Source organism: Epinephelus fuscoguttatus, linkage group LG22 (genome assembly GCF_011397635.1).
Source record: "Epinephelus fuscoguttatus linkage group LG22, E.fuscoguttatus.final_Chr_v1".
Lineage (NCBI taxonomy): Eukaryota > Metazoa > Chordata > Actinopteri > Perciformes > Serranidae > Epinephelus > Epinephelus fuscoguttatus.
The window spans coordinates 3,660,842-3,678,024 of NC_064773.1; the positions used below are offsets into that span (position 1 = coordinate 3,660,842).

At 41.4% G+C, this 17,183-nt stretch overlaps 1 protein-coding gene across 4 annotated transcripts in view; it reads right to left on the minus strand.

The window, feature by feature from the left end:
• The window catches only part of phf21b (PHD finger protein 21B), a 146,454-nt gene that overhangs the window by 31,825 nt on the left and 97,446 nt on the right, over positions 1 to 17,183 (minus strand). For all 4 annotated transcript variants that reach the window (XM_049567032.1, XM_049567031.1, XM_049567029.1 and 1 more), the window contains one exon: positions 134 to 394. In XM_049567032.1, coding sequence (XP_049422989.1) covers positions 134 to 394 — 261 coding nt within the window. The remainder of the gene's footprint in view (positions 1 to 133; positions 395 to 17,183) is intronic.

Here is a 17,183-nt window from a genome sequence, read left to right on the forward strand (position 1 = left end):
AGCAGACGTTATTACTGATCGTTCCCTGTTTCAGTGTCTCCAGGACTTCACACATCATCCCCCAGCAGGTGAGTTAGCCCCTCCCCCTCCCTGCAGGTGTTCCAGGTGCTGTGATGTCAGAGGGCGTCTTTACCTGAGAGGGAGGCAGCTCTCCGGCTCTCCTGCTGCTGAATGGGTGGACTCCGGCGGCCGCCACCCTGCCGCCCGTCTGGAGGTTGATGGGGGACGTCTGCAGCGGCTCCGAGCTCGCCGCCTTCTGTCCGTTAATGTGTGCGGTCACCATGGAAACGGGAGCCTTGGCCGGCACCACGGAGATGGCGATGCCCTGGCTGGGAGGCTTGATGAGAGACAGCGGCTTAGTCGACCCTACAGGACAACTTCTGACTGCCAGCTTCTGCAGAGACAGAGAGAGGAAACACTGTCAGAGTATCTGTACACACTGCACTGCTTTCTGCTACTACAGCTACCATCAGCAGTACTCAGAGTACGCAGAGTACTCACAGCAACATCTGAGGAGCAATTTGTGCACAGAAAATATTACAGTTTGTTTTGAAAGAAAGAAAACTGAGACGTTCAGTACCTCAAATACTACTACAATCACTACAGTCACTACAACTACTACCACCTCTACTAATACTGGTACAGCTTCTACTACTGTTAACAATACTAGTATTTTATACTACAGCTAATACTGCTGCATGCAGTAGTACTTCACCTCCAACTACTGCCACTACTGCCGTTAAGTAGTACTCCTACATGATCAGCTCTAGTAACTCTAGTAACAGCACTTCTACTGCGAGTATTACTGCTACCATTGTTGCTTCCACTGAAAATACTAGTACAGGTAGTGTTACTGCTACAGCACTAGTATTGCTACCAGTATTACTGTTACTACTACTGCTTATGTGAGTAATACTACTACAGCTGCTACTGCTGTTCTTACAAGTGTTACTACCACGACCGCAACAAATACAAACACTTCAGCTGTTACTTTTAGTGCTACTGCTATGACCAGCACCACCAAAGGTAGCACTGCTAAAGCTAATGGTAGGCTATTACTTTTAGTACTGCTGCTGCTACCACTGCGGTGTTGCTACTGGCAGTATTACTTCTACTACCAATGCTAATGCCATTACAACTACAAGTAATACTATTACTATTGCCAACATTAACTTCAACTGACACTATTTCTACAAATGTGTTACACCTCAGATCCACTGGCGTCACCAAGAATCATTGACGTGATGCCTACCCCAGCGCTGCCAGGTGGGAAATGTAGGATTATCGTACCAGAGACTCAAAACTATCGTATTTTGAGGGAAATTATCGTACATCTGTCATAACCAAAATAACAATCCTACTGATGCGCTATAGGCAATTATACAACAGTTAGTTTCGACCGAGTAATTTGATTGGACGAGAGGCATTCCGTGAGTGCTGATATAGAGTATAACATCACTGGGACATGTAACAGTAAAATCACTCCGCTTACAGGTGTTATAAATATAGAAATACAAACGTTAATTAACCAGCTGTCACACTTGCTACAGTGACGCAAACTGACACTATAGCGTTACACCAGGAAGATGGATATTTTCCCCAAAATTACATTTGAATTCAATTATGAGTGGTCGTCAGGAGAGGACGAGGAAAAGAAAAGCCAGGACTCTTCTGTGCAGACCTCCAGGTGTGTTTGTGTAACATCAGCCGACCTCGACAAACTGGAGAGGAGCAAAAATTAAGCAAACACGGTCTGGAATTATCAACGATCATCTGATAAGGTACTGATGAGGATGAGGGAGAGTGGAAGCTGAATCCCGCCGTGCCAACATCCAGGTTTGCCAACGTTTCATCAGCCGAACTGGACGAAGTTACACAGTTGCAGATCGATGTAAATACAAAGTAGCTTGTGAGTTCCTGGTGTGTGTGCTGCGTTGCCTGGTGACAGACTGGGGGAAATGTTTGTTTTCGCGGAGCTACATAACATACTTAAATAATTTATTTCATCACCTGGACACACTGGAGGTCGTGATGTTGTAACGTTACTGTATATCCTCACGGCTGTGGCACTCAGCCTGCAGCCTCGTGCCTATGACCAAATCACAGCCGTGACAATATACATCACAACATCACTCCCTCTCATGTGATATTGCTTAAATATAGTCACTCTAGTGTTTACTTTATTTTCCATTTTCCTTGCTTCTGTTTTTCTTCTTCTTCTGTTTTGAATCTCATTCTCGCTCGACTTCCTGACGGGTCCTAGCGCCTCGTGGGGCGGGTACAGCCGACCATTCAGCCAATCGTGCTCATTGTTCAGAGACAAACGTCACCCGTATCTCGTGCTAAGCAAAGTGCGATTGGCTGGAAACATGTCACATGGGAACAGATGCCTTCAGGGCTCACAAAAAAACTCTGGCATACTGATTACAACCACACATTCATGAAATGGTCAAATTATCGTACATTTGGCCTTTTTTGGGATTATTGTTCGTACATGGTACAGAGGGCCAAATTATCGTAAAAATATGATAATTATCGTACACCTGGCAACGCTGGCCTACCCTGAAAACGACGCTTTGGAGGCGGAGCCCGGAAATATGCGGAAATACAGATGGACGCGGCTACTATAGGAAAGCTCTCGCCACTGCTACGATTAGCTTATCTTCAATTGCCATGTTGTTCCAGAGAGGGAAAGTAAACGAAACTTCACGACAGACCACCACCAAGCTTGCTCCCCACTGGATAGTGTCCTCGCGTCTGACGGGTTAATTTGCATAAAGTTGAGTCGCGGTCAACTTTTGGACCCACCGGAGCTGCTCAAACGGCCGCGCCGCCTACCCAAAATGCTTTGCGGGGACGTCAGCAACGGTTTGACGCTATCCATAGGAAATGAATAGGCATAAGCGCCACGGCGGACACAAAAATCGCCAGTGGATCCCAGGCGTTAGCGCTACTGCTTCTCCAGCTGCTACTATGACTGTTGTGTTAGTACTACTGTTGCTGCCAGTACTCATGTTATTCAATTCAATTCAATAGAACTTAAGGGATCCCAAAGGAAATTCCTGTGCCAGAGATTGCTTTAAATTACAGTAACACTGAGTACAGTAACCAAAATGTTAACACATTACTTGGTGTTACTGTAAGTTCAAGCATTCTCTACGACTGGTTATCATTTCCCATTACAACTACTGTCACTACTACTTCTACTGTAAGTAATACTACTAGTGCTGTTCTTACAAGTGTTACTGCCAGTAGCTTCTACAAACACTTCAACTGGAGCTTTTACTACTATGGCTACTACAACCACCAAAGGTAGCACTGCTAAAGCTAATGGTAGGCTATTACTTTTAGTACTACTGCTTCTTCAGCTGCAGCAACTACTACTGCTGCTGTGTTGCTACTACCTGTAGTACGTCTACCACCGATGCTAATGCCATTACAACTACTGTTACTAAGACTTCTACTTTAAGTAATACTATTATTGCCGTTTTCATGACTGCCACGACAAATACAAGTAAATTGCTACTGCTGCTAACATCTACCGCAACTGACACTATAGCGGGGTTTCCATCCAAATGTATCGAAATTTTTTAAAGCGAATTTTGTGAAAATGTGCAAAAGAATATTGATGCCCGTTTCCATTCGTTATTGTTTTGCGATTACTGAGAGTCAACAGGAAGAGCAGTAGGTGGCACTTCTCGTGAAAAATGAACAAAATAAAAACACCCCCGTAGAAGAAGAGTGCGCCATGAGATGATGTCATAAGAGAGCGTCTTATGCCCACTGCAAACAACAACAACAAACTCAACTGACACTCAACAAGTGACTATGGACAGATTCCTGATAAACCTGTCGGCTCTTGGGAGAACTCTGGTTAGCATTTTGTCAGCGTTCACGGCGTACCTAGCCATCTTGAAGAAGAGACGACAAAGAAGAAAGTTTAATGTTAAGAGTACTGTCGGAAACAGCTGGAAGGAGACCACCGTGTCGTTCTCCGTGTGTATGAAGGACTTTTGGGAAGTAGTTGTCCAGCAGCCTTTCACTCACCAACTCTGGCTGAAACATTTGCGTATGTCCAAGGCCACATTTGAGGATCTGTGTGACGGTACGTCATCGTTTATTCGCAAAACCTGTTTCCATAGCAAAAAGTCGCATTTTCCTTTTATCGATACGCTGACAAATCCACCCCCTCCAAGTGTAACAACTTTTTTGCGAATTTTCGGCCTTTTTTTTGAATTTCTGACGTTTCCATCCAAGTTTTTTTTGTTTTTTTTCACAATTTTTGAAAATGCGAGTAAAAATAGGTGGATGGAAACCCCTCTTATTACTACTACAGCTACTACCACTGTCAGCGGTACTGCCAAAGCTACTTGTATTACTTTTTATTACTGCTGCTATCAGTGCTTTAACTTAATTCAAGTGTTAGTACTACTACTGCTTCTTCAACTGCAACTACTACTACTGCTATGTTACTACCAGTATTACTTCTACTACTAATGCCATTAGAAGTACTGATACTACTTCGACTTTAAGTAATACTTCTGCAGCCGTTCACACTACCACTACAAGTACGACTGCTGCTGCTGTAAGCACTTCTCTACTGTGACTACCACCATCAGAAGTACTGCTAAATCTATTTGTACTGCTTTTAGCATTGCTGCAACCACTAGTCCTTCAAGTTAACGTGTTAGTACTACTGTTTCTTCAACTACAACCTCTACTACTACTGCTGCTGTGTTGCTACTACCTGTAGTACTTCTACTACTACTACTGCTAATACTACCGCTGCTGTTTCCACTACCACTACAACGAATACAAGTACAATTAATTCTAATGCTTTTCTGCACCTGAAACTTTAATGCTGCTACCATCGTCAATAGCAATTATATTACTTCTGGTAATGCTGCAACTGCTAGTATTTTTAATGAATTCAAGTGTTTAAGTACTACTGCTGCTGTGTCACTGTTTGCTACCAGTATATCTACATTTCTGTGACACGACAAATTACAACAAACATGAAAAATACTACAAGATTTTCTGTTAAAACTTTCAAAACCAAAAAATACCATCAATCATTACTTAATAAACATTATATTAATGATATTAAATATATGTACATGTCATAAATGCGACAGATTTACCTTTTAAGCGTCTCTGAGGACTCAACGTTACTACCTGCTCTCAGCAGAGCTACAGGCCTTTACTCAGTGCCTGTCAGTGTGTGCTGTAGCCAATAGAAAGCAGCTCTACTGCGTCTCTATTCTCCTCTAATGTGAAACACAGAATCAGCCTGGCAGCAGTTCAGCTCAGTTCAGGATCTGAGAGCGTCTTCGTCCGCACGGTGCCAGACACACTGCTGCTGTCCTACAGTCCTACCCACCAGACCGACCTCATCATCATCACACACACACACACACACTGAGACCCCTCCCCCACCCATCCTCCTCCTCTTCAGCCTGGAAAAGAAAAATACATCTTCCAAAGCAGAGATAAGTACATCTCGCTTTCCCCTCTGCTTCACCCTCGCACCACTGAAAAGAAGAGGCTCTCTAAATATTTTATATTCCATCCCACTGCCCCTTCTTATCCCGCTGCTGCCTTTTTTTTATGCTTTTCTACGACTACAGTGTGTTTGTGTGGGTGAGGGGAGGGGAGAGGGATTTCTTTTTCTCTGGCAGACAGTTTGTGCATCCACTGAAAATATTAAAAAAAAGGATTTATGTGCAGGCAACGTGGCTTACAGTTTGAAAGCATTTTCAGACCCGAGTGTCCTTGCTCGCCGCAGTAATTACCTTGTAAATACATCAGCAAAGAGGCAGGTGCTTTGATAAACAACATCAAATGCCAAGGAAAGAGTAGAGTACGTATACAGCGTGTATATGTTTGACGGAAATAACCCAACCGCTTCATTTGTTTTCACAGAAAAAAAAGTTTCCAAATCACAAAAGGGACTTGGACGAATTAATCCAAATGAGCTGATTACATTTTTATTTCTTCTGAGTGGGGAAAAAAAAGCCTCCATCACTCCCCCGTCTCCAAAAAGCTCACCATTAGAGCTCTCTATTATCCAGGCAGAGTGCTGTGAGGGGGGTGAGGGGAAGGAGTGAAGGAAGCAGGGGGTTTACACATCCATTTAGGGCCTCACTGCTGCCTGAGATGCTGCATTACTAATCAGTCAGTCCTCCTTAAAACACAAGCTGGAGGCCGCAGCCTTAAGGTGGACTGGAGGTGTTATTTAAGGGTTTTCAGGGGGTGCAGGAGTTTCTGCTCTGATCAGCTCAACAATGAGTCTTCCACTTCTTTTTAATCACCTGTTCCATCTTTTCTATGTCATTTCCTCGCCTGAAAAAGACTCCTAATCTTCTTCATCTTACCCAGCTAACAGGAGGTTATGCAGCTAAAATGATCCTGCTAATTCCCCTGCGGCTAACTCAGCCTTTTTAAAGCGGTTTTAAAGGTTTGATTTCTTAATCCTGGATCCTGGATGCAGCTTTTTTGCATAAAATCACTCTTATTTTGATATAAAGGCAACAGCAGCAGCAGCACTTAAACCAGGTTCAGTAATGATTTTTTACTAAAGCTGAACAGATGTAAAATTAAATCCAACTACAAAATAAAACCTTGTGAATAAAGGCTGGAAAATCAAGGGATTACTTTTGTGAAACTCTCTTTAATTAAATGTCAGTGTTAAGTGTTTCCACTCCACAAATTTCTACATTTTATTCTTTAAATGACAAAACTTCAGGTTGTTATGATTAAACCAGGGCTGCTGCTTCTTTCAGTGTCAGTTCAGTTTTACTGTATTAGTCATATGACGGTTAAAGGAACACTGCATAAGATTTGGCAGGATTTAGTGGCGTCTTGCAGTGAGGAACCAGCTGAAACTTTTTACCAGGAGCTGAGTTATCCAGAGGTCTCTTTGTCTCCAACACAAACGAACCAGGAGATTAAAACCGGTAAAAGCACCTAATAAAGCACTTCCAAGTTAAAATATCAGTGTTTGTCTGACACTCTCATCTTCAATGGACTTCTAACTATGGTGGCTGAAGTGAAAAACACAAATGTCCCTATCTAGAGCAGTGTTTGGTTTGTCCGTTCTGAGCTACTGTAGAAACATGGCGGTACAACATGGTGATCTCCATAAACAAGGACCTGCTCCCTGTGTAGATATAAACGGCTCAATTTAAGGTAACAAAAACGCCAATAAATATTTCATTTCCGCCAATAAAGACAAGAGAACGCATCACATTAGCAATAAAAGCGCAATTAGCAATAATGATAAAATTATCCAACAGTACTGCACAAACGTAGTGAGTAAAAATAATGAGTTATGACATATAACAGAGTTAATAACTTTCAATGAAGCAAAGCTATGTCGTCAGTGCAAATTCTAGTGTTAAGAGTAAACAGTGCAGATAGAGTGAGTCTATGTAACAATGTCTATTCCCGCTATCAATCAAAGGCAATTTTCTTCTTAATCATCTCTACATTTGGTCCACAAAATGTCCTAAGATATCATCAAATTGGTCACTTCAGTTAAAAAACAGTCCTAAACCCAAGTATTGTCAGTTTACTGTCACATAAGACGACGAAAAGGAGCAAATCTTTACAATCGAGAAGCTGGAACGAGCAAACTTTTTTTTTTTTTTTTTTTTTTTTTAGCAAACTATCCACTCTTTTCCTGGTCTTTCGTGACACTAAATGTAGATGTCTGGAGCATAAACATCATTTTTTCCTTATTAAAACCAACTGATTTTTTTGCCTTAAAGGAAATGGCCACTTTAGAGTGAAAACACAGACAGTACTTACTGACCCTCATGCCGACAAGAAGTCCAGTGTAGTTTTTTAATCCACAAAACTCGTTCGGGGTATCGGAGGATAACAGCTAGCTGGATTTTTCCGTACACTTGAAGTGCATGGAACCCACATTTTGAAAATGTAATAAAACTCCACTAATGCATTTCAAAAACGTCAGAACGGCTCGTCCGTCGTAATCCAAGTGCCCTGAAGCTGCGGCATGCAAAATTGACTTGAAAAGACGCAATTTACTCCACTTTTATGGCATCATTTCTCACCGTGGTCAGCTAGCCTGTCCTGCAGGCGTGGTGTGTTTACATGGCAACTCGCGCGAGACTCGAGAACTAGCTAGGACGTGGGTTCCATGCACTTCAAGTGTATGGAGAAATCTGGCTAGCTGTTAACCTCTGATACCCCGAAAGAGTTTTGTGGATTAACAAACTACACTGGACTTCTTGTCGGCACGAGGGTCAGTAAGTACTGTCTGTGTTTTCATTCTAAAGTGGCCATTTCCTTTAACCTAACTAAACCTCCACCACAGCGTCAACGAATCTGCTTCAAAATAATCTACAAATGTCAAAAATCTGTGGTTTGCAAAAATGTAAAAACATTTTTTATGGCAATTGGGTTGAAAAAAAAACTCAAGCATATAATTTCATGTTTAAAAAATGTCCAAAACAGCTGGTCACTTTAGCTTTCATCAGACAAACAGGAGGACACAGTGCATTTGTTGGGGACTATTTTCAGCAGCGGATTAATCGATATCTGGCGCTCTAGTGAGTATTTGTAGCAGCAGGACAGTGACTGAGGGAGTGAGTCAGGATAAACTACAACAATGGACATCTGTGTGTTTTTTTGCAAAGCAATTACTGTCTGATTGATCATCATCAGATTCTGTTTAGCATCAAAAATCCAGCATCAGTCAAGTCCTTATAAATATATACTGTATATATATGTCTCTAGTTTCTTCTTATATTAGCAGGTATTTTGATTTTGCTGTGTCACTCACGCCTCGTCTAAACCTTAGGATGGATTTTTCTTCCTTTATCTTGGACACCAGTCGTTCTACATGGACATGAATCAGTGGTTATATAAGTGTGTCTCAGACTTATTTCACAGTGTAAACCTGCTGACTGTGTGAGAAGCAGAGTAACCCAGATTCACCGTGACGCTTTCAGAGACAAAAGAGGAGGAAACTCTTTTATAACAAACGATTTCACAGCCGAGGCCTCCGAAGCTCAGAGTGCAGCATTAAACCCTGACTCTCCTGCATTTATTCAAGTGTTGTTATTTATTAATTCCCCCCTCAACAATGAGCGCAGTGGGGCCCCATTGTTTCAGGGGATCAATGTAATCCACAGGCAGCCCGAGCAGCCGCCTGCATCAGGACCCAGGGGCCACTGCTCACCATTCAGCGTCTGTTGGAGCCGGGGCACCTCTGATTGTCTCAAAGGTCACTCATTTAAAGCCTCTCCAGGCTGGAGAGCAGAGACTCATCCCTCCCAGAGAGAGCCGAGCAGAAAGTGAATGAAAATACAGAACGTGATCACAGCAGGTATCAGAGAGCCACATTTAAGATGCTCTCAGACCTTTTTAAAGCCACCTGGAATTAGATTAAATAAGAAATACACTCTGCTCCCGACTGACGCAACGCAGGACTTCAAGATTCATGAATGCTTTAACATTTCATCAGCAAAACATCCAAAAATCCAAGAAATGACGCAGGTTACGGCCACAACAAACAAAGTCAGCCCACATCCAGAGACAGATCACATCTTCTAATCAAATATCTACAGAGCAGAAACAAACTCCAGCTCCAGAGATGGAGAAAAAAACACAGTCTTAAAACATTTACAGGTTTAAATAAGTCAACAAAATGCAGCCTGACTGAACACAGCTCATGAGTTCAGACGTCTGCCAACGCTGTAGAAAATGGGGGAGAAACCCTCCTTCCAAAAACTCAAACTGTCGGATTTACATGTTTTATACTTTTCAATGAACAGACGTTAGCATTTAAACTACATCTCAGAGCTAAAGTCCTGCCCTTATCTCTAAAATATGATTACATTTAGCCTTTGATAATAATATAATTAAGGAATTTTTAGAGAATAACTCATGGACTAGAAGACAAATGGTATTTTTAAGGTGTCTAACACCTATGAAATGTAATACTGCCTACAGTAGCATGAAAGCAACCCATTAATTTATACCTTTAAGAAGTCTTATCCAATTAAGGGATGATTTTAATGCTATTCGGTAAATCTTAAGGGATTTTTGCCTCTTAAAAAACCCTTTACCACACAGAACCCCATTTAAAACCTTTAATATGTTTGAATATGTTATATTTTTGCCCAATATCTAGGTCTAACCTCATTCATTTTGCTAATTTAACCAATTTTTTTTAGAATAATTGATGCATGGATTAATGGATTAAAAGCTAAATGGTATTTTTAAGGTGTTTAATAAGTAATAAATGCAATATCGCCTACAGTAGCATGAAAGCAACCCATTAATTTATACCTTTAACAAAGTCTTATTCAATTCAGGGATGATTCTAATGCTATTCGGTAAATCTTAAGGGATTTTTGCCTCTTAAAAAACCCTTTACCACGCAGAACCCCATTTAAAACCTTTAATATGTTTGAATATGTTATATTTTTGCCCAATATCTAGGTCTAACCTCATTCATTTTGCTAATTTAACCAATTTTTTGAGAATAATTGATCCATGGATTAATGGATCAAAAGCTAAATGGTATTTTTAAGGTGTTTAACAAGTAATAAATGTAATATTGCCTACAGTAGCATGAAAGCAACCCATTAATTTATACCTTTAAAGAAGTCTTATTCAATTCAGGGATGATTTTAATGCTATTCGGTAAATTTTAAGGGATTTTTGCCTCTTAAAAAACCCTTTACCATGCAGAACCCTATTAAAAACCTTTAATGTTTGCATGTTATATTTTTGCCCAATATCTAGGTCTAACCTCATTAATTTTGCCAATATTGCCAATTTTTTGAGAATAATTGATCTGTGGATTAAAAGATAAATGGTATTTTTAAGGTGTTTAACAAGTAATAAATGTAATATTGCCTACAATAGCATGAAAGCAACCCATTAATTTATACCTTTAAAAAGTCTTATTCAATTCAGGGATTCCTTTAATGCTATTCAATAAATCTTAAGAGATTTTTGCATCATACAAACCCTTTACAATGCAGAACCCCCTTTAAAAACCTTTAATATGTTTGCATGTGTTATATTTTTTTACCCAGCATTAACCTCATTAATTTTGCCAAGTAAAAAAGCTGCCAATTAATTTTCACCATAACTGAAACCATAATTAAAAATGGGCAATCTCAGAGGTGCTTTTCATGGTAATTGGATAATCTGAGAACTCATGAACTCAGACACAAAACCCATTAATCAGACATTAAATGTATATAAGTCCATTATATAGTCTGAGCTCTGTAACTCTACTGTCTACAAATCTCACCAATCTGCTTTGGAGCTGTCAGAAGGCTAATTTCTTTTTCTCCTGTGATGCCCAGAAAGAGCGCCAAGCTTTGAGGAAATTTTACATAGTGACCAAAACATGTAACAGTTGTCAACGCCATGAGGCCCCAAAAAGACTTCTCCCCGTAGACTTACATTGTTTAAGAAAGTATATCACTGAATACATTTCTATGGCATCACAACCATCATAAAATGACACGTTTCACTATCAGGATTTAATCCATCCGGCTTGATAACATTTCTCAAGTCTTGATTGAATCATTTTATCCCCATTCAAGTTAGCCGAGGGCTAAACAGGAAGTTAGCCGCCCAGCCGGAGGAAATCTCTAGTGCGTCTGCTCTATGTACCCAACGACACGGAAGGTCCTGGTCATTTTATGCCCGGGAAGTAGAATTTTTTGGCTCCATGCACCACTGTGCAGCTCTTACAGGAATGGACCCCATCCCTAACGCTGTATCCAGTTCTCTTTATACATCCATGGTCTGACCTCATAACTTTTGCCAAGTAAAAAGGCCACTAATTACTTTGCCCCTTAATTGAAAACACAAGTTAAAAGGAGTTAACACAGAGGTGTTTTTCAGAATAATCGCAAAAATATTTTGAGGGGTATTTACCACTTAGAAATTCCTAACCCCGACATAAAACCGAATAAAAAGTCCTTAATATATTTAAGTCCATTATAGAGTTGCCAGGTTTGATAACAGCTGATCCCTGGACTCACCAATCAACCAATCAGCTTTGGAATTGTTGGAAGGCGCATTTTTTTTTCTTACTTGACGGAGCTAGGCTAGCAGTTTCTCTCTCCTTCCAGTCTTTGTGCTAAGCTAGGCTACATCAGGCCTTGCTTCCAATTTTATCCAGTAGGCGGTATAGCAGCAAAAAAAATCATTTATCAATCACAGCATTTTCCCCATAGACCACAGTACTCAAAGAGGACACCTTGAACTACAAACAAGGCCAATTATAACTCTTTATAGTGATTTTTTTGATCCATGGAGGTTTTATATTTCTAAAACTTTCTTCAAGTTAGGGAAAGTCATTTAAAAATCAGTGACGTGATAATTATATATGAGCCGAGTGGTACCTGCGGGCAAAGCCAGGTGGAGAAATACTACTACACATATTCTGAGGGTGGCATACCCTGGAGGTAAACCTGGAAACTAGAAACTTTTTTTGTGCCTGCTAAGCAGTTCTCATTGGACTGAACAGGCACCATCTTGGGTCCAGTATCCAGATTTAACAATACATCTATAGGCTACATACATCCTGGATCAGCCCCTTATTTTTATGTTGTAATTAGATAAATCCCAGATATCATTGGTCCATATCAGGTCCATCAGAGAGCACCAGTGAGTCTATTTTTCAGTATATATTTTGGTAACAAATAACCACTTTTCAGGGGTTGTTCTCAAAAAAGTTTGTTTAGCATTTATGTCAAAATATATCTATCAGATAAATAATCTAAAACATTTATATCAGCCTTAGAAATCCAGGATTGGTTGTGAAAGTGCCTAAAAATCTTTTTTTTCCATCATGCAGCTGGTGAAATATTTAGTTTTATCCAAGTGGCTAAAAGAGTCTTTGAGGACTCTGGAAATAACTTCAAACCAGCATTAAGTGTTGTTAAATGATCTTCTGGGACTTATCTTGTAGTAAAACAGACACTTCAGGTTGAGAGTCGAAGGTAATGATATATCTCTTTACTGGATGAACAGAGACTAAACTAACATCCATTTATCGCCATCTCATCTGACTCTGGCGAGGACGGCTAAGAAGAGGACTCCTCAAAACGTCAGATAATCTCAACACATACTGAGTTAACTCCTGCCGATTCCACACTCTGGTTAAAATCCTAAAAAACTGGAGGGCTTTGTGAGACTGAACATTTACTATGACTGCTTTGCTTCTCTTCAGTTCTTTCTAATGACATGCGGGCCGGCTGCCAAACGGCGTCGTCCCCGTCACCCACAGGATCACACAAGTGCCTGTAAGGGAGGACTTGATTGCACATACACGCCATTACAGCCCCTCAGGTATGGATTTTCAGACGTGAGGAGGTCTCTCTAATGTACGCAAGGTGCAAAAGAAAACACCACAGAGACAAAAAGAGTGCCTCTAATTCTTCAACACATTTGTCTTGTCTAACGCCGAGCAGAGTAATCGGTTGAAAGCTGCTTCTTCTTCTTCTTTCCTGACAAATAAAAGACTCCTGAGGAGTGGTTTTATATGTTGCTCGGCATCAACGCCACCCCGGAGAGAGCTGTGTAACGTGTCTGAAATCAATCAGCATGAAGCTACAAGACGAATCGCTGGTGGATCATGGAGGAAGACTCTGGGTGACACACTGACACGATAAGGTAAAATTTGTGAGAGGAAACGTTAATAACTTTGTATAACGAGCCGTTTTCTCCATACAGAGTTTAATCAGACGCAGCGGCTTTCATCAGCGTCCACTCGCCGCTCACCTTTCATCCTCGCAGAGCCACTCTAATGACGACTGGACGCCATGATGATGAGGGGAAATGGGCTTTCTGATGCATGCCCAATTTTTTGAAGCTACACGTTAACTCCCCTCTGAGAGATGATTAGGCATATTCTCCCCACTCTGAGCTGGTGCACATCAAAGTGCTGCAAATCACCACCATCTTTATGTACTCGTGATTGAAAAATGTATCTGTCCATGTGGCGGCCACTCTTAAACTCAAGGATATTTGTCTAGAAGCGATCCTCTGGCTGATGACTTGTTGGGTGTTTGTATTTTCAAAGCTAGGGTGTTACCAGTGTTGCCGTGATGTTACTAAGTCATCGCTAGGGCATTAATTAAAGTTAGTTAGCAGGGTTTCCCACATATACATGTATTTGTGGCGGCCCACCACGGTTAAAACATCTGCCGCCACGTTTTGATTTTCTATTTTTGGAGATGGATCGCTCATAAGGTGCTCTGTTGGATTGTACACCATTCGATTATTGATGCACCACACTCTCAGAGTGCAGAGCATACTGGAAAAGGTAGGAAAGTGAAAAGAGAAACTTAATCATTGATTACGCTACGTCCAAAAGTTTGCTTTCACCCACAGACAGCAATCAAACAAAACAAAACAATCAACCAATCAGAGCATCCTAGGTGGGATTAAAAACGGTGGTGTCATTTTCCCCACATAGCTAGCTAGCTACGTCTCTTAAAACCTGCCACAGAAAAATGGCCACTAAAGAGAAGAGAAGCAGTTTGACGCAGCTGTGCAGGTTATCGGTAGTTGACTTATATACGTGACAACTTTATAAACCATACTTGGACAAATGTGGAGAACAAATATGAAGTCGTCAGAGGAAAACGTTGGCATTGCACTTCTCTGCAAACCAAAAACATGCTACCTTTTGCACTTTTAGTATGTATCACATCAATGTTTTTAAAGTTGCATAGTGAATGAACACTTCGGCGAGACACGTGCTGAGCTGCAGACAACTGCAGTCCATTGTTGGAGACAGGTAAGAAACAGAACAGGTTGTTTTTTAAGGAATCATTAATGTTCTTGTGGCTTTTTAGCACCCAAACATTGGTGTTTTGTAGCAACCAGTCACTGTCTTTCCAGTAAAGGCACAAAAGGGGATGCCTTTACTGAGACATCACTGCTTTTCCTGCTGGGACTGTGCTCCTAAAACCAGGCTCTGGCGATTGGGTTGGAAAGTAAGCTTCTCACAGTCGCCACCACAGTGTCTATGACAAATAGAAACGATTGTCGTAAGGGATGCGTCACTCAATACTGACTGGTTACTACACTGAAGTAGCGTGAGCATAGTCAGAGGGCAGACTCTGACTGAAAGAAATCCGTTTCAGTTTACAGCTCTGTAGCTTGGAGTTTGCATGTGCGGGAGATAAACTGCCAAAAATTAAAACCATTAGCTTGAAAGACAGTGACCACGCGCTTGCTTCAAGGTCACAAATCTATCGCTGTATTTCTTAAATCTGATTTTATAGATTGAAAACAGATTTTCTTTGTGTTTCCTCAGTAGTTGAGTCATTTATCAGCTTCTCTCCTGGAGCTGCAGGAGTCGGTGTGTAACTCTCACATATAACTGATCCTCTCCACACAGATCACCACTGCTGTTTGCTGGCCGAGGGAGTGTGTTAATTGAAACTTTTGGGAGCACTCCCGTTAAAAGTGCTTGAGATAGAAAAGTCAGCTGGAACCAGAGAGCCGGTCATCTCCTCTGAAGCACCAGGAGCTGGCAGAGCTCGGCAGCAGCTGCACTGTGCGCAGAGTCAGCTGATAGGAAGAGCAGAGTGGCTTCATGGATGACATCCAGAGGAAGTAACTGAGTACACAGACACTGGTACTCTGAGTATTTTTTCAGTAGCATTACAGCAAAAAGAGTGCATTAATCAGACAGTTTTTCTTTGCTTATTCTTTGGAATTTAAAAAAACAAACACTGCAGGAGTTTAAAAGGCTTGGCGGCCACAGCTAAGGTCATCTGTCCGCCCTGCGCTGTTTACTGCAGATCCAGCGGGCCGACAGGATTATCCACACTCATTATGTACTCTGTTTTGATAGTGTGCCTTTGAGATAACGGGGCTGCTGAAAAACGCATTAGTAGCTGTTCAGATTTCCATCAGTGCAGCTGCCAGACGTTTTTCTTTGTTTACACTCCATTTACCAACGAGGCCCTTCAGTCCTGAAAGGTGCTGAGGAGACGGACGGCTGCAGTTTGTCCTTTTTCCTCCCAGTGATGGAAGAAAATCTCCTTCACTATAGTCAAACAACAATAGAAGATATTCCCTTAAAAATCCTGCACTCACGACCAGTAAAAGAGAGGAAGAAGTGTACTCGAGTATTCAAGGTGAACGTATGACGAGAATCCAATTTCTCAAGCTGATATAATCACACAGACAAGTCCATTTAGTAGCTGCTCTGAAGCCTTTTATCACAAAAACGGATCTTCATGGTCAGATAAAGTTTGCCTAAATGGCAATCTGAGTGTCAAAAACTGCAGTTCCTCTTATGGCCACTTGAGGCTAGCTCCCAGTGCAAATCAATCCCCATCGACTGCAGGAATAAACATGATTACAGCCTGGTTCAAAAATGGTTTTGGTCTCTAAAGCTAAACTCTGCTTTCAGGGAGAGGTGGATGCCGTTTGTTGACAAGTGGCTACCATGGTGACAACAGTGGTTAGGTAACGTAACCATGGTGAAACCCCAGATTCGCATTTCAGTGTGTTTTCAGTTCATAAAAGTGTTTTGTAACATTGTGGGGCGGCAGTAGCTCAGTCCACAGGGCCTTGGGTTGGGAACTGGAGGGTCGTCGGCTCAAGTCCCCATCCAGACCAAATATGGAGCGTGGACTGGCAGCTGAAGAGGTGCCAGTTCGCCTCTTGGGCGAGGCATCAAACGCCCTCAGAGATTAATAAAGTATATCTTCTTCTCCTTCTTAAAAAAAAGTCTTGTTCAGTGTTTGGTTGAACTGAAAGATCCTCTAAGGAGTCGGATGTTCAGTTATTCCAGTAAGTAAATTTGTTTAATAGCTTTAAGCCTGTTTTTCATTCGCAAAAATTAGCATCATCACAGTTAACCATAGTTGCACATGCACCATGCTAACCAAGCTAGCACCTAGCATTAGGGTTACCACCACTCTCTTGTCCAAATATGGTCACTTCTGGCTTCAAAAATCCAAGATGGTGACGGTTTAAATGCCAAAGTCGAACCCTGCAAACCAATGTGTGATCTATGTGTTGGCAACTTGGAACTACCGATGTTCAAATTTTGATCTTTAAGGGCTCATCATCCGTGGAAATTCAAACATGTACATTTCACTGATAGAACTGAAAGCTCCAGAAGAGCTACTAAATGGACCTTGTAGTCAGACTGATTTGTC